The following is a 21,658-nucleotide window of genomic DNA, read 5'->3' on the forward strand; positions in this document are numbered from 1 at the left end:
TAGAGTAAAAACAATTATTTTATGTAACATTAGATATATTCCATCAACAGAAGTATAACAACATTGTGTTAATATTATGAAGATAAAGTAAGTATAAACAGGGAAAATAGGCAAACATATACCTACCACCAGAAAGCAAGAAATCAGCAAAGTACTCTGCTAATACAATGCTCTTGAACTTTAGAAGTCACCGTTGTTTAATGGAACCAAAAAGATCCTCATATGAGCGCTTAGGGGCATCGGCACGAGAAACTATCTCTACAACTTTATAAGATGCTTCAGGATGGACTAACGCCTCAACAGCAACTTCTGCAACCAGATCTCTGGATATGGTACCTTCATAAAGAGTGTCCTACAAAGGAGAGAGAGAGAGAGAGAAGCAACTGAATTTTTTTTTTTGTGATGAATAATAATTTATTGACAGAAAAGCAACTGAATTTTAGCAGATGACAGAGTAGCAAAAATGTTTTTAAGTCTCACAACATATGCCATTACCTCTGGCTCCATGATGATATTTCCTGTAGGAGGTTCATTTCTCAATCCACCAGGCCTTATTATTGTGTAGTTTATACCAGATTTCCGGATATATTGTTCTGCCTGAAGCTTTGCTACTAAGGTGAGTCCAAAGACATTGAGAAAGATGTAAGCTGGATTAAGTATCTGACCCATGGCAGCTCCATTGACTAAAATTGAACTGACAAGTATGAATCTATTAACACTTCTTTTGCGGCATGCTTCAACAAGGTTTACTGTGCCAAAATTATCAACCTGCAACAGCATCATATTTTTCAGACAGCGACATTTAAATTACCTAAGAGCGCCAAAAAGAAACAGATACATAATATCATCAATTATTGAAGGCCCAATAAAGGACTTCCAGAAATATTAAGTACAAAAGAGGCTTGAATTCCTAAACTTTCATTTCACATTAGAATAATCAACATTATAGTCATTATCGCTGTATATTTTAACACACATCACAACAGTAAATTTAACATTAGAGAGCTGTTACACTGTAACTTGTATACACAAACATGTAAAGATGCACTAATTGAGAAATATTACAACAATGAATTGAAGACATTTCTGCAAACATAAACTTTGCTCAAGTAGAGAAGATCGTGGAATCCTATGTCTTTTTAAGGCGTCCAAAGCATATACACAAATCCAAGTGAAGAGAATCCCAATAAATGCCAAGGAATAACAATTTACTTGAACTTAAAACAGGTATTAGATGAATAAGTATGTCATATCATTCTATGAGTGGAAAATACATAACTAAATGACACATTTTATAGACTTTAACTGTCAAGTGCAAGAAAAGCCTACTAATGCAGAGGTAACAGAATAATTTGATTTTCAAGTTCAAGGAGTGGATACAGTTTGAGGCAGTCAAATGCGGATGCAAGGATTGCATGGAGGATATACTTCTAGATAAAGCTGACTGGAAAACAAGACACCAACAAATCCTTGTTGGGACTAAGTTTTAGCTGAGTTGTCAACATGAGATGAGATCTTGACATAAGATAAAATATATTGGCAAGTGATACCCCGTTTGTAAACTAGAAACTGCTGAATAAGTTACTTTTAGCATACATATATTCACAAATTGACAAGTATTTATTATCCTATGACTCCACCGAATCGATAAAGTGACCTAGAGTTCTTTGTCATTTATGGCTGTCATATCCTTCCTATATACAACAACAGCCGCTAATGAAGAACTCAATTATATGATTACAGTTATTGGTTATCCCAAATAGTGTGCTACTCTGGCTGAAAGTTATTCATCTTGAAGATGGAAAAAGTTAAGACAAAAAAGAAAGGAGCAATTCTTCTTTTTCTCCTTTTCTTTAATTTTTTTTTTCTTTCTAAAGAATAAGAAGGAGCACCGCTAGCCTGGTGCTTATGTAACATCAAGAAAAATACACTTCAATTGAGGAGAAAAGTGGTATTCCTATCAGAGAACTAGAAGTATGTTTGGTGTTGTAGGACTAGCACTTGTACTGAAATATTTGCTGCTTGACTTCATGTCTTTTTCATGGGCATCGTGAATTCTTTGTAATTTTACATCCAAAACTCAACTTACCATTTTATAAAACAGAAAAAGCTTATCAATTTATTTCGATCCTGTTTAACAATCTATAGCATGCTGAGTCAATATTTCTTCCATTATTTCATCCTTAGGCCCTTTTCTCCTACATCTGTCCGGGGTACATTATAATCATGTAAGATCCCAGTACAAATAATAACAACTGAATCTAAGCGAGTCTAAAAGAGAGTTCATGTCAAGAAGTTTCCGATGCATTAAAATACCATAAGAATTCCACAGAGAATAATCCTAAATCAATTAAACAAGTATTTAGAACCCTTTCTCTGCGTCTTTCCTCAAAACATCAAATTCTAAATCATCTCTGATTTGAGGCTATATCAATTGCATAGGCACAAAATTAACTGACCTTCCATGGAGCAAACAAATCCCACCCTGGCCGAAAGCCAGTTGCACATATCACCGCTTCTGTATCATCCCCTACAACTTCGGCTAACCTCTCAGAACCCTCAGTTACATCCGCTTTCACCTGCAAAACATAAAACCCACAACACATTTCTCAAAAAACTTAGCGACACGCAAAACAGTATCAAGAATTAACAAAAACCCAGTTGAGTTTTCATGGTCTACTTAATGCTTGCACTCTAAAACATCCAAGAAAACTAACAATTTGAAGAGCCGGGTTGTCATGGGAAAGCGTGGTTTTGGCCTTCTCCAAGTCACGAACCCCGGCTTTAACCTGAAAACCCTTCGCCAGCAGCTGATCAACAATTCTTTTCCCAGTACTTCCGGTTGCTCCAGCAACAAAGATTTTCTTTTTCACATTCGCAATGGGTCCTGGTTGCTCTGCCACTTCCTCTGTGATTTCGGTACCTTCCATCTAACATCAATGGTTGGCAGGCATAACAATGACAGGTTATAAGAAGCAAAAATTAATTTCACTGAACCCATTTTACCCCTCCATTTGGTTGCTAAGAAACCACGGGAAAAGAAAAAGAAAATGATAACCCAATAATGAAATTTTCTTTTTTCTTTTCTCACATTTCCTAGACAACCAAAAGAGTGGATTTTGGTCTTTGTGTGTGTGTCAGTGTGTGTTGTGTTACCTTTGTGGAACTGAGGCGGCGAAAAGATTTGGAGTTGGGTGTAGAGAAAGGAAGGGAAGAGAGGGATTTGTTGGAGTGTAGAGTGCAGAAACTCAGGGGAGAGGTCCTGAGAATCAAAGGAGTTGAGGCCATTGCTTTCTGATTTCTTCTGGTTCGACTAATGGGCTCTCACTCTGCCACGTACCCCACCAAGTTTTCATCCTTGGGCTACACTCTATTCCGCTTGATTGATAGACTCGGAAATATAATAATCATTCTTCTATTTAATAGGAACTATTCCTAAGAATAATGGTAATAATTATTCATTTACGGAGATGAATACATAATTTTATAAAAATTTAAAAAATTAATTATTTTTTTCCAAAAAATTATATTTTATTTTTAACACTTCAACTCTAAAAAAAATAATTAAAAATAAAATAAAAAAAACACTTGAATTGTTGTGGGTGGTGCCACCCACAAAGGAAAATCGAGGGTCTAATGAAAGAATATCTTTTGTTATTAAATTAAGGAATAAGAATAATTATTTTATTTCACCATCACTATTACTAGTAATAAGTATTAATATTCTTAATAGAATACACATTTCGCGTATTAAACGAGGCCTTAAAGAAATAAAAGAAAAAGAAAATGGAGAAAGTTTTCTTTTTTGGAAAAAATTTTTAGCCCAATTTATTAAATTAATATAAGACTTATCATTTTTTACATGACCTACGAATCCAATAAAAAATCTAAAATAGGATTGAAGAGTCTAACCCATTTAATTAAATGAGTCGAGTTAGAGTTGACATATATAGTCTTATATCCATGCGTCGATACAACCCGAACTCAATATGCAATATTTAGGTGTAACACCCTCAAAATTAATTAACCCGGTACGCCTGCATAACCTTATTTACCAAGTAAATAAGACGGAAGGGTAATTATGACTCTCACCATAGGGCAACCAAATGATTTATGATTTATGAAGTTATATTGTCTATATTGGGAGATAGTAACGTACAAAATGGCAAACACATGTTTAACAAAAATTTCACCCAACCCAATTTAAAAGAAAATTTTATTTGCCGTTTCGCACAAGTACAAAGGAGGCACCGTAAGCAACTAGGTGTTTAAAAAGTATTCCAACATTGATTATGAAGATATACGCTAGGGGTGAAAATATGGGCAGATAATAACTGACCACATCTGCTATCAGCACATAATTACTATTCGTTATCCGCATACCCTTTACATATATAATTATATAAATTTAATTAAATTCAATAAAACGACGTCGTTTTGAATTTGACAAATTTATGACCTTTAGATTATGTTAAGTTTTTTTCACTATCATCTCGAAGTCATATCTCACTCTATTTACTTTTTTTTCTTTTATTTGAGTAATTCAAATCTCGATTACTCTACGAGACAATGACCCTCCATGACTGATAATCGTAAATTATGTAACAAATAAAATTTTGATTTATTTAAATTTGCATATAGTAATAACTGCAGTATTTAATCTTGCATATAGATTTAGATAGTAATCCAAAACATTCATTACTTCCTATACAGATAGCAAATAATAACCGCAATAAGTACGCGGATACTGATAGCAATCACATGATGCGAATACAAATACCTAAAAGTGAAAATCGAATTATGCGGATGAAGAATTGCTAATAACCGTATCCCCATCTTTCACCCCTAAATTATGCGTAATTGAAAAAGGTTATTTGCCGATCTTCAATTCGTCAAAACCATCTTCACATTTGGCAGCGGCAATAACATCAATATAGAAACAACTTGCGTGCATGGAAAAGTACCAAATTTTCTCATTACTTTCCAATATAGACATTGTAACTTCATAAATCAAAAAAAAAAAATAAGAAAATAAGAAGAAAAAAAGTAAGGATACAAAGAAATTCCACTGCATTCTTAACGTTTCAGTTTGACACAGCTAACACCTAGGAAATCCGTCAGGTCCTCATACGAATCTCTTTCATGCCATGTTTATCCTCTATAAGTGTTGACCATGCTGGCTGCCCAATTCCACTCTCCCTGAAATTCATTATTGAACAATTAAATATGCTATATGTTTCAAAAATAGATTGTGATATATCTAAAAGATATAAAACAAGAGAAAATTCAATCGGATGACACTTTATTTGCCATGTGGGACAATCCTACCAATTGACATCATCAGTGTCAAATATACCCTCCATTTCAGGCAAAATGTATAGGATTAACTAGCAAAATATTGCAAGAAAAATAAGCATATCGAAATCTCGTGTATACAATGAAAATGATTCAACTTAAAAGAGATTGAAGCTGATCCCTCAGCAGCAAAACAGGATTAATTAGCAAAATAGGACCACATACCTGCCTGAATTTTGGAATTGAGGTTGGTCTTATTACAATTTATGATATCATATGCACCATTCCGTCAGCTATCATCACTCTGTTATCATCTTGAAGTTTCTGAACAAGTGAAGAAAGTTACTTCGCAGTTATCTATGCTATTCACCTTGGCCATAGGCACCAGCCCAACAACAGATGTTAGCTAAAAAACATTAAAATATTTATTAACAAAAATTGACAATTACTGAGGAGATAGATATCTTGGGGAGTCTACTAGTGAGACCACAGTGAAACATGTTAGGACACAGCTTAACCAACAGCTTAATCTTATGAGTGGTTGACATATATTAAAAATCAACCACAACTTGTGACATCTATCCAATGTGGGAATTAACCTTTTTACACTCGCTTGTATTCTTTATCTGAAATCTAAAGATAGGCATGGTTACCAAATGCATCTATAATTTCATTCTAATAATTATGTTAAAGCATTGTACCTCTAATAGGGATATGATCTCTGTCCTTGAATAACGGACAACCGATACAGAGTTAATGACATTCTCTATGTCTGCAATGGATATGAGATCCAAGCGGTTTGCCCTCATATGCTGACCAAATAAAGAATTAAATGCTTCTATTCTGCAAGTGGGCAGGGGAAAGGAAGAGCTAACATCAGAAAAAAGTAAACCTGAGGAAAACGGATAAACAAGAAAGTAAAGCATATGCTACTGGAAATGATTGCTAGACACCAACCTTTCCTGGGAAACAGCAGACTGGGCTGCAGGAGGGTCATCAACTTCCATAGCATCCGCTGTTGGACTAAGCCAAGCAATCAAAGGGGGGACAACAAATAGCATGGAAAAGGTCAATTATATTATGTAAAATTGGTCATACTACCAATGCTACAATAAAGGAAACTGAAAGAAGAATTAATATACTCATCCAGAAAAAGGAACAACTTAAAAACTTTGTTGCCCTTTAAAAGTTTCAAATCATTAAAACTCAAGGTAGTTTGCCTAACTTGTAGTATACTACGCTTCATCTAGAAAAATGTGAAATCAAAATGATGGCCACCATGTTAGGAATCTTAGGGAAAACAGACTCAACTGAACGCAATGAGATCATCAAACAATTCAAAGAGAAAGTGTACATATTCAATGAATAGGTGATGCAAAGAATGGTTGGACTACATCAACACATTTAAGGTGTCATTCCAACTACATACACTGAACTACTGGCCTTGGTTGCTTTCCGTTTCAGATGCACAATTTGGGAATAAAGAACTTGCCCATAGTTGAAACAGTGGAAAGCAATTGAATACACATATACATATAAATGAACTTACACTTCAGTAGATGCCAAATGACGAGGATTTTTCTGTTAGTAGACAACATTTTTTCTAAGCAACATCTACATGCAATATAGATGAAGAAAATACAGGCTATGACTCACCCTTCTTTGTCAGAAGTGCCACTGTCAGGTCTATCTCTTTTACCAACATGAGGGACTCTATCATTTCCACCAAATTGATGGTCAACTCTACGTTTTCTCTCTAATTCTCTATCCCTTTCTTGCTCACGCTCATCCATTTCAGTCAGTTCCGTATGATAGATTGCAAAATTCAGAACTTTCAGGGCAGCTTCAACATCAGACTTTGAAACCTGCCAACAGATATAAATAAAATAATCCTGAAGTGTGATGAACAAGCAGAAAAAACAATGGAATATTCATAGAATAAAGAGTTGATAGAATAAGCCAAAAGCAAGCCTAAAGGTCAATACAAATAAGACCTCTGAACATGAATTTACTTCTTCATTTTGTAAGATATGCCTTCAAAGGTTTAAAGATTAAACTCAAATTGTTTCTGGAAACATAAACGGGTATAATGACCATGATCCCAGTATATTATCACATGAATGACAAGAGACATCAAAAGGGAGATAAAGCCAGCTACCTTTCTGCTCAACTTCAACTTGGCATGAGCAGTTGAGAGGCGTATTATGGTTTCCAAGGTTCTTGCGGTGAAAGGAAGTGTCCCTCCGGTCTAGAGAAAGCAACCATCATATGAATTGATAAAGAGAAAAACCATATCATCAATTGCCCAATATGATTGTCATTGGAAGAGAAGAAACTGTATCATTAGTTGTCTAATATGCTTGTCAATAGATTATAACGTACTAACCTTTGTATTTGAATTGGCATTTCTAAGCTCTGCATATGCTGTTGCAATATGTTCAGATGACTGTGGAAAAAAATTGTTAGAAACAGTCTTGGGGTAGCCACATTACAATAAGGTGGAATAAATAAATGAATAAAGAATCATGACCTCATCAGTCAGGTCAGGCTGTATCCTATGCTTTGCATAATGAATGTACTTTTTAAGAAACTTGATGGTAAGGGTATCACGCTTTCGACCCCTTTCTGTTTTCTTCCCATGCAGCATTCGGTGGTACTTGACAAAGACAGAGTCAGTATCAGCTTCATCTTCTCTTCCATATCTTGAGCTCCCATCAAGTGTTGCTTCACCTGCAATTTTAACTCCACAATCAAGCTTATTCTTAGATGCCCACTAATCTTCTAAGCATGAGGGTATTGTTAACACACCTCCATCAATTGCAGAACGAAAGCGGTGCATGCGCAAGACATGCTCTGAGATTTGACGATCAATATCAGGATCCATTTGATCCAATACTATAAACAATAAATCAAAACGAGAAAGCAAGGAGTCTGGGAGTCCAATATTCTTCGTTGGCGTCAATGAGCGATCATACTGTACAACCATTCAGTAAGCAGCACAAAATCAAGTTAAGCAACTAGAGGCATCAATGCCAAGCATTGTGGGTAACAGTGCTACAATTAGTACCAAATGTAACACTTACAGTTCCATATATGGGATTTGCGGCAGCCACCACACTGCATCGAGCATTCAGTGATGCATGAATACCAGCTTTGGCAATAGTTACAGTCTGCTGCTCCATAACTTCATGTATAGCAACACGATCTTGATCATTCATCTTGTCAAATTCATCAATGCAGACAACACCTCGATCAGCAAGAACCATTGCACCAGCTTCTAGCCTTCTTTCTCCTGATAACAGCCACTGGTAAATCACTATTTGCCTGGAGGAAACAAAAGTACCATATAATGCTAAATGCTAGAGCACGTTAGATGCTTTACCTGTTTCTTGATCTGAAGTAACCGCAGCGGTCAAGCCAACACCAGAAGAACCCCGACCAGTAGTTGATATGGCCAAGGGTGCAATATTTATAATTGCTCTTAGAAGTTGAGACTTAGCAACAGAGGGATCACCAACCATCATCATGTTAATGTCTCTAAAAGAAACAATCCATTGGTTTAGTAATATTCAACATTCAATTATTATGCCAGGGCATCACGTTATGGCCCTAGATACAGCAAATAGGAGAATCGCAGAAGGGAAGGGTACAATAAAAGTTAAATATAATACCAATAGAATGTTAGAGAAAAATTTACAACTCACCCTCGTAAGTGGGTACCATTCTTTAGGTTCTTTTCCACTCCACTGAGCATCAATAATATCACTGCTTTTTTTATCCATGAATGCCCATATATAGAGGGTGCAAGTGAATTACCAAGTAGGTCAAATGCATCATCTCTCTCGGCTATTTTTTTAATATTTTTTAAGTCTTCAGGACTATATATTGGTGCATTTGCCTCTTTGTTGAGCAGAGAAACATTGTTAGCTATGAGAACAGTCCTACACAACAAGATCAGTAAATCAAGCTCTGAAACTTGAAAACATCATGCTATAAGAGGAACAAGGAAATGATGTTAGTACACACAAGAGACCTGAATACTCCATTTACACCTCCCTTGCTGTTACCAGGAAGAGCTTTATATATCCCTACTATAGCCACACGGTCTCCAGGCTTGCATGAATCAACCAGGTCATCCTCAACTATGATATCCACTGTTCGTGGAAGCTGACCAGGAGCAGAATTCTCTGGTACTTCTTGCATTGACAAGGTTTGATGATCTTTGTATTTGCACAATCCATACTCAGTCACCAATAAGTTGCCTTTTTCATCCTGAGGCATAATTTTCTATTAGGAAAAGCGCTTCTCCGGTAATAGCATACAAAATTACAAAATTGAATGATTTGACATTACCCTTGTAGGATACACAGACCCGGTGGGCAAACCAACATTAGATGCAATGTCTCGATATTCACGACTAGTAAAGTTTCCAGTTGTGGGGCAAAAGTGAATACTTTTTACAACCTTTGGCCTTACAAGAGAACCTAGAAATGAGTAACTCACCAGATTAGATTTATGTTAATCTAGATTTATCGTCAAAGCGATTGTGAAAAACCATCTAAATTTCAATGTCCAACATCATATACCATGTGAAGAGCAAGTAACACACATGAAAATACAGAAAAGTTAAAAGAACAAAGTACATTTCGTGACAATGCCCTCGACGCAGACCATGGAGCCAATGAATTCAGAAAGAAGTTCTCTTGGTGTGATACGGCGAGATACGAAAGGGCCTTCAAACCCCACAAGAACGTGCTCTCCTTCCTTCAAGTACTTGGGATCAATAGATTTAGCAGCGTCTGTGACCGCATCACAGAAGGATTGCATGTATTCACTTGGATTCTTGAGAATCCTGTATATCAGAAAATAAATTAAAATTTAAAACATAGGCAAAAGAAGTAAAAATAGAATTTTGAGCATTTGGGTTTAACAACCTAAGACCCAACAAGTCAAAACAGCCCTCACTCAGCTACTGTACTACACAGAAGTTGACTCCGAATTTACACAGTTCTGATGATTTAAAAAAAAAAAAAAAATGGTCAAATTTCCATTTCTTGTTCATAAACTTTTCTCAGGGACCCACATCAAGGGTTAGCGCAGTGCTTTTTTTTTTTCTTTTTTTTTTTGAGGAATGAATAAATTTTATAACACCACCAAACAATTGCAATTCTCTCCAGAAGATCAAGTTCTGGAAATCAACACAACTACAACCCCTCCCACCTACACAGCATCAACTCTCACCTATAACACTCACATCAAACCTCGCTCTTCTGAGGATTAGCGCAGTGTTTGGTTACTGAGAAAATATACGAAACTTAGAAAATCAAATTCGTGTGTCCAGGATAGTGCAAAATCCATATTATCCAATATAAACGGATCCCAGTACACTTTTTTTTAGGCGAAACAAGACTTTCACTCCTTACAAAAAAGTAGCACAAACTATATGATTCAAATTAGCTCTCTAGGCAACCAAACAGCGATTAGTGCTCCATTTGTATGCAAAAGCCTCGAATCTCTCAAAACTAAACCCGTTAAAACATTTAAAGAGCCAATAGATCAAAATTTCTGAACTGATTTTGGGCGTAATTACAAGCCAATTTTAACCTAATTGGGGCGAGTTTTCTCCAATTTCAGTAAGCAAAAAAACGACAAAGTAAGTGAGAAATAGGAAGCTGAGTAACCTGGTGCCCAAGTCGCGAAAGGAGTGGAGATCGGAGATGTTGGCGATGAGGCGGCGGCGCTTGTGGTTTATCATGGCCCTGATCTCGTCCATGTATATTCCCTTCCCTACCTGCATCATTCATCATCATCACCCAAAATGAGAGTGAGAGAGTGAGAGCGAGAGAGAGAGAGAGAGAGAGAGAAAGAAAGACGCACGCACATCTTGATCCAAGAACTCCAAGAACTCTCGCTTGTGAGCCGCCCTCAGTTCCTCGCTGATATCCATTTCTGCTTCACAGAGAGAGAGAGAGAGAAAAATGGAGCCGTGGACCGTGGTGGCAACCTTTTTTGCACAATGGACACTAGGGTTGTAGTTCTTTAGTTTTGGCGCGAAACTAACGGTGCTGGCCTATGTTTTGGCGGGAATTGGGTTACTGTGGGGCCACTGTTAGGGTTTATTTATTTATTAATTTATTCTCCTCCTTTCTTTTGTTTCCAACAAATGGAATTTAGATCCTCTCCGGTTAGTACATTTTTAGGGATAAAAATGTACTTTCATATTCCACAAAAATGTGAATGTACATTTTTACCCCTAATAATATACTAACTTGAGAGGATCCTCTCCATTTATCACTTTTAGGCTGCGTTTGTTTCGACCTAAAAGATTTTTATTTTTATTTTTAATATTTGTGCATACGAAAAAAAAATAATCAACGAAAAATAAGGAATTTATGATGAAAAATGGTTTAAGATTCTCAAGTGGCTTAAACCATTTTCTTACCCCCCCTGATTTTAGTGCCAAAGTGCACAAATTTTGAAAGAGAGTATTCTGTTAACTTTCTTAGTGTCAACAAAATACCAAAAAAATCAATAGTTTTTGCAAAATGTATTTCCATTTGAAAGCATTTTATGGCCATAGAGACCTTTGAGTTCATTTTTATATCACGTAGAATTAATTGTAAATCAAGTAAACCATATGAACTAATTTTGCATTTTTTTTTCCTTTTCTATTACTAAAAGTGACACACGTCATTGTTTTATTGGTACTGACATGGCCATTAATGAAATATGTCAAGTGTTTTGATGCAATGACTAAAATGTTATTTTGGCCTACCCTGATGAACTCTTCTAAATTATTTGTATACCGCAGTAAGCGATTTGTAATTTAAGCTAATTATAGAGACTAATTTTGTATTTATCCCAAAAGAATTTTTTTTTTATATATACTTATAAAAAAAAATAGTTTTTTATTAATTTTTTATTTTTGTTTTTTAAAGGATAAGGGTATTATCGAAAAAAAAAAAAAGTAATATTTTTGAAACACAGTTATAGTTTGATAGGTTACTTTAGCATATTTGAAAATTCAATGGCAATTATAAAATCGATTGTTAGTTCATGTGACTTTTTTATATTTAACCCAATAAATTAAGATTTAACTTATTATATAATTCGCGATTATCAATCATAGAGGATCATTGTCTCATAGAGTAATTGGCATTTAGATAACCAAAGAAAAGAAAAAATAAAATAAAAATGCATTGAGGTATGTCTTTGAGATAATAGTGAAAAAAACCTAACATAATCTAAAAGTCCTAAACTTACCAAATTCAAAACGATGACGTTTTAGTGAATATATATATAACTGTATCCGCATTCTCTAAAACCGCTAGCTGCATATGTAAATATTAATTTTAGCTAACTACATCTGCATCCAAATCTACATGTGCCGATAGCTGATAGTGGATGCGGGCGGCTATTATCCGCCCGCATGTTCACTCATACTTAAACCTATCCCATATTAAGCTTAGCCCAATCTAACACCCATATGTCAAATTAGACCTGATCATAACAATCCACCATACTTCCATGCCAAAATCTCTGGTAGCCCCACTATAAAGCAACTTTCACTTTGAATTGATAACCCTTTCCACTTTTTTGGCCGATTCACTTAGGCGGTAACCCTTTCTATTTTTTAAGTTTTATTATTTATTATTTATTTTTATTTTTACATTGTACCACGTGTCAACACCAGAAAGTAGACACATAGTAATCCATTAAACTTTGGACGAAAATACTATATCCATCTTTTCTCAAAATCCAGGTGCCATCTGCGATGCGAATTGGAACTGAGGTACAAAAATATAAAGTTTTCAAATTACAAGTACCAAAAAAAAAAAAAAAAAAAAAAAACAAGACTTTAACTCATAGTAATATTAGAAACCTAACTAATAAGCTAAAAGCTCCAAGGCTAATGAAACATAAAAAATTAAGCTCTTAAACCTATTCCATATTAGGCTGACCCAATCTATCGCTCCTACCCCAACCCCAAGTTGGATGCATCACATCACGATCATAACTAAAAGACAATAGGAAGTTAAAGCAAAAGGCCTTTGGCACTTTTTTTTTTTCCCCTTATCCACTACATTCTTTAAAACCGAATACAAAGCTTTTACACCACTCGCCCAACAGATCGAATAGTTCTAAAGCAAAGATGCCTAAAAGTCCTCAAGCTAAAATCCAACTCATAATTATCAAAAAATTAACTACAAATGGCTTGAAAGGAAAGCAGCGACTCCAGTTAAGTAGAAAACGAAGCAGCCTCAACAATGATGTAACAACCAAAATCTCAAATAAGCAACGACTGATCTCCCTACAAGAAATCCAGAACAGCTGGATGATCAAGGCTTGAAAGCAGAAAAGGCCACGACAGAGTTGTGCCCGCCAAATCCAAATGAATTTGAAATGGCTGAAAACATATGAAGCGCTAATGAGTGATCAAATCAATTAGAAATGAAAACGCCATGGTTTTTCAAGGTTTGAGCATCTTACCAACATTCACTTCATGCTGCTGCTTCTTGTTTGCAACGGTGTCAAAGTCAACTGAAGGCTCTGGATTCTGCATCCATTGAAGAGAACATGTCACCCATCATATTACCCATTATCCAAATGTTTAAGAAAATTGAGTAATACTTTAAAGTTGTCAAAAATAGACCAAAGGAAAGTAAAATTTTCACAAGCATAAGATTCTGAATTTACTTCCTTTTCCTCGAAAAATTTGAATTTTATTTTTAAAGAAAGTCAACTCCCAATCAATTGGGGTTTGTAAAGATAGCTAAAGAGTTCATAAGTTTCTTCCTTTCCAAAACACATCATTTGCAATGTTAGTTATTAACATACAAAATAAAATAAAAATCACTTTAATTGGTTCTGCGCTTCTGTATGCAGTGATTAAAGTGGCCACAATGTTTTTTATAACTCGCTGTTGCATTCAGTGTTAAATGATATGGCATTAACCGCATATTTCATCCAATTGATTATTACCAATCAAATATATAAGACAAACTAGTCTCATGTTTTGAACCATCAAAGGTATAAGAATCAATACTGTCTAATGTCAGTGTGTGTGCTGTATCTGTGTTTCACAAGTTTATTCTGATACAAGGTTGAAAGCAAGTGTTAACTAGAAAGTAGCACATACGAATTGATTTATGGTAGGATGCAGCCATCCCGTTGTTATGGCTTTCACAGTGGCAATGGCTTCCAAACCCCCAGCGGCACCAAGGCAATGCCCAATCATTGACTGAAACAAAACGAAGACAAGAACAGAACATCAATCAGACAAAAGAAATGAAAATCAATGTCTAACCAGCTTGAATTTGGAAGAAGAGAAAAGAAAGCATGCACTAGGAGAAAGATTACCTTAGTTGCATTGATTTTGATCTCTGAAGTGTTCTTGAAAACCTTTTTGATGGCATTTATCTCAGCCAGGTCGCCAGCAAGAGTGGAAGTTGCATGTGCATTTATGTAGTTAACCTGGAAAATTGGGACACTAGTTTAATTCTCTTCCTTTTTTTGGGGAGTTCGTTTTACTTACTCTGTATGTCATTTGGAAAGAACTTTAGGCACGCATGATAATCATAGGCTAGAACATTGATTTCAAAAGAAAAAAATAAAAAGCAATTTAAACTAGAAATAGAACCAGCAAGTTGTAATTGCCAGGCCATCCAAAAGCACTTAACATTATGTTTGTCCACTCCATCTCAATCATAGACAGCTGAGGCAGCGTTTTAAATCTCAATGACATACAAATAAAGGTTCTTATGTCCTTTTTATATTATCCAATAGAAAGCAACGTGGAGGGGAAATTGTAACCATAATTGCATCTTGTAGTTTCTATATGTATTTTTGTTGGCCAGAGCATCTAGTCACATATCACAGAATGTGAGTGGAAATGACTGGTGCATGTGCATAACTTTATAAACCACACAAGATCTCTACATCCCTGCATGATAACAGCCCTACATCTCGGTCTCATAAATCTGAAAGCACTTTACAGAATCTAAACATCACCTCAACACAAGAAAACATTACGCCAATTATTTGGTTCAGCTACAAAGGATCTATTAAAATGTTGCACTCTATCTAAGGCCATCACCGTGCCATTAATAACTGGAGTCCTTGCTTCCCTTCCCCTTGCAACACCTTCCAATTTGAACCATATCACTGCTTGCCAAAGCACTTACGACTAATTAGTATTAACCACCAATGGACACTCAGGCTGCACATGTTTCAAAATAAAATATTTTTTCAAAAAAGTTTTCAAGAAAAATCACTAATTTTCTAATTCTATTGTTTGGTGGAGACCCAGACAATGATGTCAAAAATATTTTTGTGTCGTTGGTTGTCACAAAAATCATTTGATACCACCACCACCGATCCACTAATTAAATCTTCAAAAATCACCGAGCACCACCTACATGCTGTACTACTTGATGAGATCCTGGTTGTCGGATCGACGATCCACCTAGAGGAATGTGCCAGTTGTGGTGTTGTTTATTCCGACCCTTCCATGTAAATGATTATAAAGTTTATCTACATAGCAGAGAAAAGTTCACCTCATAATGGATTAATGGAATATGAAACAATAGAAGGCCTGCATATACAGTTTGTGACAATAGCCACTAAATATGTACAGAAAAGGGTGTGCATGCACGCATGCAAAGATCCACACACAAATAGAAACGAAATAAAACAAAACAAATAGAGTTTTTGCATGAGAAAGAGAGAATAGGGTGGCAAAATAAAGTAATAATGCAAATGTATTTGAAGACAAACAGGACAGCTGGAACCAAATCCCATTCAAGCAAGATTCCAGAAAAATAATAACTAAAAATAAAAAGAGCACCATGCAGTAAAAAGATTAATTTATGGGGAGGGGGGAAAGAGAATACCTCCTCAGGTGATACACCAGCATCTTCAAGGCTGCTTTCAATGCATGAGGACACACCAAGTCCGTCTGCTCTTGGATCAGTCATATGATAAGCATCACAATTAACAGCACCACCTAAATACTCGGCAATAATCGGTGCACCTCGTTTCATTGCATGTTCCAAGCTCTCTAGGATCTATCATGAAAAAGTCAATTTTACACTAATTAAGATTTTACTATTAATTCATAGAGCAAGATTACACTGCGTGACAACCATTAAACTTAAAATTTGTTGAGAGAGAGAAAGAGATTCATATGAAGCAAGATTATTCAAATGGTAGAGCGCTCGCTGTCGCTTAGCATGTAGAGGTATGGGGATTGATACCCCACATAAAACTTATCAACAAAAAAAAAAAAAAAGAAAAAAAAAAAAAAAAAAGGAGCAAGATTATTAACATCTAATCAATAAAACGTAGATGAGGCGGGGAAAAGAAAAAAAGAAAAACAGGTGCATGTAATTTCTGATGGGCAATTAATGTTACTTTGCGAGTAGGTCATCTCTACATTAAACACCAAGGAGGACCTGTAATATTTTGCTTTGAAGTACCCACAATCAGAGTTCTACCTTTGTCTGTTATCATTCTCCAAGGCTATAAAAATTTTTAAAGAAACAAGCAAATCACGATGCAGGGTTGAAAAATTTAAATCTAAATTGGATTCCCATATGGGTAAGCCTTCAAAGCATACGCAGAAAGCCAAAGTTGTCAACTGGTCTAAGTAACTTGGTCTTCCGTCCTTTGTCATTTATGTCCAGGACACATAAAAAAAGAACGTGCTTGATGATGAATATAAGCAGTTAAATAAAAAGAAAATTAGAAATACAAGCAACCAAGTGGCTAAAACTGTGTCCTTTTTACACAACTAGCATACAAACAGATGCAGGCTCACCAATACTCCAGCTCCTTCACCCATGACAAATCCATCTCGATCTATATCCCATGGCCGTGAAGCAGTTTTTGGATCATCATTCCTCTGAGATAAGGCCCTGCATGCAACAAAACCCCCCAATCCAATGGGAATAACGGCAGCTTCAGTCCCACCTGCAATCATCAGATCAGCCTCACCCCGGCGGATGTGATTTGCAGCAGCATAGAAGCAATAATTGGAGGTAGCACAAGCCGTTGAAATCGAATAATTTGGACCCATGAAGCCTATATCAATTGCAAGCAAGGCAGACCCCATATTGGTTATGGCATAGGGAATGAAAAAAGGGGTTATTTTCCTATGACCTCTCTCTATCAAAGCCTTAACCCCTTCAGAAAAGACCGAGAGACCTCCCATCCCTGTTCCTACAAGCACACCCGCCTTTTCCTTATCAATCTGCACCAGACAATCAGCAATCGTCTTAAGCCAAGTATAATGCATAAAGAATAAACTTTAAAGGTAATGACTCAATGCTTGAAAGAAATTAAAAAAGAAAAAAGAAGAAGACATTTTGTCACAGAATAATACCATAGAAAGATTCAACTCCAAATGTTACATTTGCAGTAAGATTCACAATAGGGTAAAACAACGGGCATTTGATTTATCAAATCTCAAACACAATAAGTAACACACACAAACGTGTCGACATTCTACAACCAAACTAATATTTCTTAACTGTTCAAACCCACAAAATCACACAATTTTAAGCACATTAACCCAAAATCCCCATCATGCAGCACAATTAAATCCCCCACAAATAAACAAAATAAGATTTCATATATATAATGTGTAGCATAAAACTCGAGACGAGTAATAGCGGACCTTGGAGAGCTTATCGCCGCCGAGGTCGGCGTCCTCGAGAGCCTTCTTGCCAGCAACAATGCAGTAGCGGAGGCAATCGTCGAGTCGCCGGTCGTTCTTGCCGTCGATGTAGCCCTGGGAGCTGAACTCGCGGATCTGGCCAGCGAACCGGGTGGGGAACTTGGACGCGTCGAACCGGTCGATCAGGCCGATCCCGCTCTCACCCGCCAGCAGCTTCTCGTAATACAAATCGACGTCGTTTCCGAACACCGATACCAAGCCCGTGCCGGTTACCACGACCCGCTTCTTCGGGTCCTTCTCGCGCCTCGGTGCCGATACGGTGGCTGGGGTCGAAGCCGAAGCCGAAACGACGGAGACTCGGCTCCTGGCGGTGGGCCCCCAATGGTATGACCGCTTTCTGTGTAGTGGGGCCACCGGGGATGGCCGGAGAGTTGGCGATTGAAGGGCTTGCATGGTAGCTAGCAAGAGGGTTACGATGATACCGATGTGCTTTGTGGAGGTGATGGGAGTAAGAGTTCGATTAGCGAAGTGCTATTTGTACGCCACGTCTGCAGTTGAGTGATTCACATGATTTGGGTTTGGTTTCTTTAGGTGAGTTCGTTGCAACGGTAGGATACGACTGTGTGATTCAATATAAATTGTTTTCAATAATCAATCCATATTTTATATATATATATATATATATATATATATATATATATATATATATTGGATTTTTTTCCTTGATAGTGAAAATGTCTCCTATAATACTCGTCTTTTATTAAATGACAGAAATTTCCTACCAATCGATTTGTAGATAATTTTCTATAACTTACATATGATAGTGACATTTGCTGAACTATACTTCACCATTCAGAAAACATATTTAAGAGGAGGAGGGAGCAGATCAACTTCCTCATCCTCTCTCTTTTCATTTCTACTCATTGCTTCTATCATCCGCCTCTCACTCTGGTTTTTTCTTCTGTTTGTATGTATTCTCCGACCAGATCAGCAATTTTGGCATCTCTGATATGCATCCGTCTAACTACCTCTGTGTTGTGTCATTCACCTTCTCCCTGGTTGTTGTTGTTGTTTGCTGGTTGTGTTTTTGCTTTGAATATGAGTTTTCTTCTCTGTAGATCTACCTCCATGAGCGATATGTAGGATGAAAGTTAGCCATGTGTGATAAGTTATTTCTCACGGCCTTGATAGTTCAGTGTGATGAGTTATCTTTCATGGCTGATTTAAATAAATTTTTAAGATATTTGGCTACCATTGTTTTCGATCTAGTTTGCTCGGAGCAGATCTGCTCTTTAACTATTTTTGTACATGGGTTAGCGGAAGATGAAAGTCATAGATAGCATTTTATTGTAAAAATTTTGATTGTATCTATAACTATGTAACCTCATAGCATGTGACTATAATTTTACAGAACTTTATACTTTGTTATACAATAGTTTTATGCTCGTGATATTTGATCAATGAAATATTCATATCTCTTGTTAAAAAAAATAGTTAAATACAATTCAGCCCCGAAGTTGTCACCCGTTTTCAATTTAACTACTAAAGTTTAAAAATTTGCAATGTGCCCTCACAAAGTTTTCAGAGTTTTCAATGTCCCCATTCCGTTAGCCTTTTCCGTCAAACTAGACAGAATGTGCATCACATACGTGGTACGTGACTTTTTTTTTTTTTTTTTTTTTATGCAAATTTGTCCATTTTACCATTATTTAGGCTTGGTCAATTACGACATTGACCTTAAAGCCATAATCCCCTACCTTCAGCCGGGTCTGGGTCGAGTCTTACAGTAAATTCTCTAATTTCTCGCAGCTCAAAAATGGCTCTTATCATTTTAATTTCTTTTTGACAACACCGCAACACCACCAAACTTGAGGGAAGATATAAATTATCAATTGGGAAAGAACCCTAACCCTCAGCAAAACCCTCAAGGTTATAGAAACTTTGAAAGTAGAACGTCAACATCACAACCAGAATTCCATCCCAACTCCAAGACCATAACAACCATAATAATTAAGCTTTCCACCACCACTACTTCAATTCACATCCACAAATTCAACTCCGTTACAAAAACCTAGTTCACAAATAAAATATTTGACCAACACAATTTATTTTTTAACCAAAACACTGCAACACCATCAAAGCGGCATTCTTTCAAACATCTTGAGGATACAAGATAAGAAATTATCAATTATCAATTGAGGAAAACCCAATCCAAGCCAATGATTCAGATTAAAATTACACAAATATTCAACAACAAAAAAATAATCCATTTCGTTTCCAACATACACAAAACCCATATCGAGCATATCCATATTCTTCACAAACAAAACCAAATAAAAACCAAACAAAAAAAAAGTGCAAGAAATTGAAATTAAACCCTAATCCTAACCCAGACCGCGTCGGAGTCAACCAAACCACACCGACGACAATGAGACAACGCCGGCAAACCAGACCACGCTGGTTGCTTTGAGGTCTTTGACTTTGCTAAGCACCAAATCCAAAACCTCAACCACCTGTGTAAAGAGTTTTCTTTCTTCAACTATAATACTTGCTGGATTATGGGTTATAATGAATGAATGAGTGTATGGGTTGAACGTATGGAATGAATCAATGAAAGGGGGTGAATGGATAAACTGCAGTAGCTATATTGATTGAATCCAAAAGAACATAGATTGGGCAATTCGAGAAACCCAAGGTCTCCAAGTAATCAAGAACAAAAACAGGTTACAACTTCAATGAATGAACAACTAACTTTACAAAAGGCTATATAAGCCCAAACAAAGCAAAGCTAATTCTGCCCAAGGCCCGAGATTCCAGGCGCAAATCCAGCCTACTCACGTTCCTGTATAACAGCAACGTGCGTGTTAACTCTCCTCTCCAAAATGCACCGCTTCACTTCCAGCAAGTGGTCACCAGCTGTTGCCCACTTCTCACCAGCTGTGAACCAAAGCCAACTACTTTTCACGAGCTTTTGCCACGTTGCACTTCAGCCTCTAGTGTCATTTTCTCCTTTTTCCAACCTTTATGCCTTTCATCCCTCAACGTCTCCTTCTGCACACATAGCCATTAGGCTATGGCTGTAAGGCACATGACAAATGTCCCCCCTTTAAAACACCTTGCCCACAAGGTGTGGGTAGGTGTCCTGCAATTTGTAAATAACCTCACAAGTACTATCTTCCACCGGCGATCCATGCCACTGAACGAGGACCTCCATAGCTGCCCGTTGACTGATCTTCCTCATCCTCCGGTCCAAAATAGCTTCAAGTTCCGGTTTCAGCTCCCCATGGTGATTGACTGGTGGTAAAGTGGGAATAGGTAAGATCTGCTTACCCAACTTATTTTTTAAACAAGAAACATGAAATACAGGATGTATTCTCGATGTGGATGGTAGATCTAGTTTATAAGCTACTGAACCCAACTTTTGAATGATCTGATAGGGCCCATAAAATCTGGGAGCCAACTTCGAATTGCGGCGCATGGCTACTGATTTTTTACGGTAAGGTTGAAGGCAAAGGTATACCCATTCCCCTACTTCAAAACTGCGTTATGTTCTGAGTTTGTCAGCATATGTCTTCATTCTGCTCTGAGCCTTTGTTAAGTTCTCTTTTAGTAGATGAATAATTTGTTCCCTGCTTTTCAACTGATTATCTACTGCTGCATAAGCTGTTGTTCCTAATACATATGATA

The 21,658-nt window shown here is 36.6% G+C and overlaps 3 protein-coding genes across 4 annotated transcripts; all 3 read right to left on the reverse strand.

Moving 5' to 3' along the window:
- On the reverse strand, positions 1-3,355 carry LOC133869851 (uncharacterized protein At2g34460, chloroplastic). The gene is made up of 5 exons (XM_062306948.1): positions 3,157-3,355; positions 2,718-2,930; positions 2,460-2,579; positions 496-768; positions 1-352 (listed from the first exon to the last, which is right to left on the reverse strand). The coding sequence occupies exons 1-5, from the start codon at positions 3,286-3,288 to the stop codon at positions 188-190; spliced, it is 903 nt and encodes a 300-aa protein (XP_062162932.1). The 5' UTR covers positions 3,289-3,355; the 3' UTR covers positions 1-187.
- A 1,594-nt stretch (positions 3,356-4,949) lies between these two features.
- Positions 4,950-11,316, reverse strand: LOC133868526 (DNA replication licensing factor MCM3). 2 transcript variants are annotated; one of them, XM_062305442.1, is made up of 17 exons: positions 11,177-11,316; positions 10,977-11,086; positions 9,939-10,147; positions 9,649-9,779; positions 9,329-9,567; positions 9,000-9,236; positions 8,678-8,832; positions 8,379-8,587; positions 8,104-8,269; positions 7,826-8,025; positions 7,682-7,741; positions 7,454-7,543; positions 6,952-7,160; positions 6,253-6,318; positions 5,997-6,138; positions 5,521-5,619; positions 4,950-5,195 (listed from the first exon to the last, which is right to left on the reverse strand). In XM_062305442.1, the coding sequence occupies exons 1-16, from the start codon at positions 11,240-11,242 to the stop codon at positions 5,560-5,562; spliced, it is 2,349 nt and encodes a 782-aa protein (XP_062161426.1). In that variant the 5' UTR covers positions 11,243-11,316; the 3' UTR covers positions 4,950-5,195; positions 5,521-5,559. The 2 variants fall into 2 exon arrangements, with proteins under 2 accessions (XP_062161426.1, XP_062161425.1); XM_062305441.1 differs by having other exon boundaries at positions 4,950-5,199.
- A 2,014-nt stretch (positions 11,317-13,330) lies between these two features.
- Positions 13,331-18,540, reverse strand: LOC133868616 (3-oxoacyl-[acyl-carrier-protein] synthase I, chloroplastic). The gene is made up of 7 exons (XM_062305548.1): positions 17,972-18,540; positions 17,114-17,545; positions 16,188-16,361; positions 14,656-14,769; positions 14,435-14,536; positions 13,786-13,852; positions 13,331-13,702 (listed from the first exon to the last, which is right to left on the reverse strand). The coding sequence occupies exons 1-7, from the start codon at positions 18,422-18,424 to the stop codon at positions 13,635-13,637; spliced, it is 1,410 nt and encodes a 469-aa protein (XP_062161532.1). The 5' UTR covers positions 18,425-18,540; the 3' UTR covers positions 13,331-13,634.
- Positions 18,541-21,658: the final 3,118 nt, after the last annotated feature.

Source organism: Alnus glutinosa, chromosome 5 (assembly GCF_958979055.1).
Source record: "Alnus glutinosa chromosome 5, dhAlnGlut1.1, whole genome shotgun sequence".
Classification (NCBI taxonomy): domain Eukaryota; kingdom Viridiplantae; phylum Streptophyta; class Magnoliopsida; order Fagales; family Betulaceae; genus Alnus; species Alnus glutinosa.

Coding starts and splice junctions, on each gene's coding strand:
- LOC133868526 (XM_062305442.1), bottom strand. CDS start 11,242: ATGGATATCAGCGAGGAACTGAGGGCGGCTCACAAGCGAGAGTTCTTG. Junction 6,319..6,951: donor GGCACTTCTGACAAAGAAGG/GTGAGTCATAGC, acceptor TGCTTGGCTTAG/TCCAACAGCGGATGCTATGG. Junction 6,139..6,252: donor TCTGCTGTTTCCCAGGAAAG/GTTGGTGTCTAG, acceptor GCCCACTTGCAG/AATAGAAGCATTTAATTCTT.
- LOC133868616 (XM_062305548.1), bottom strand. CDS start 18,424: ATGCAAGCCCTTCAATCGCCAACTCTCCGGCCATCCCCGGTGGCCCCA. Junction 16,362..17,113: donor GTGAAGGAGCTGGAGTATTG/GTGAGCCTGCAT, acceptor TTTTCATGATAG/ATCCTAGAGAGCTTGGAACA. Junction 13,703..13,785: donor GCAGCATGAAGTGAATGTTG/GTAAGATGCTCA, acceptor ATATGTTTTCAG/CCATTTCAAATTCATTTGGA.
- LOC133869851 (XM_062306948.1), bottom strand. CDS start 3,288: ATGGCCTCAACTCCTTTGATTCTCAGGACCTCTCCCCTGAGTTTCTGC. Junction 2,931..3,156: donor GCCGCCTCAGTTCCACAAAG/GTAACACAACAC, acceptor CATTGATGTTAG/ATGGAAGGTACCGAAATCAC. Junction 2,580..2,717: donor ACAACCCGGCTCTTCAAATT/GTTAGTTTTCTT, acceptor TATGTTTTGCAG/GTGAAAGCGGATGTAACTGA.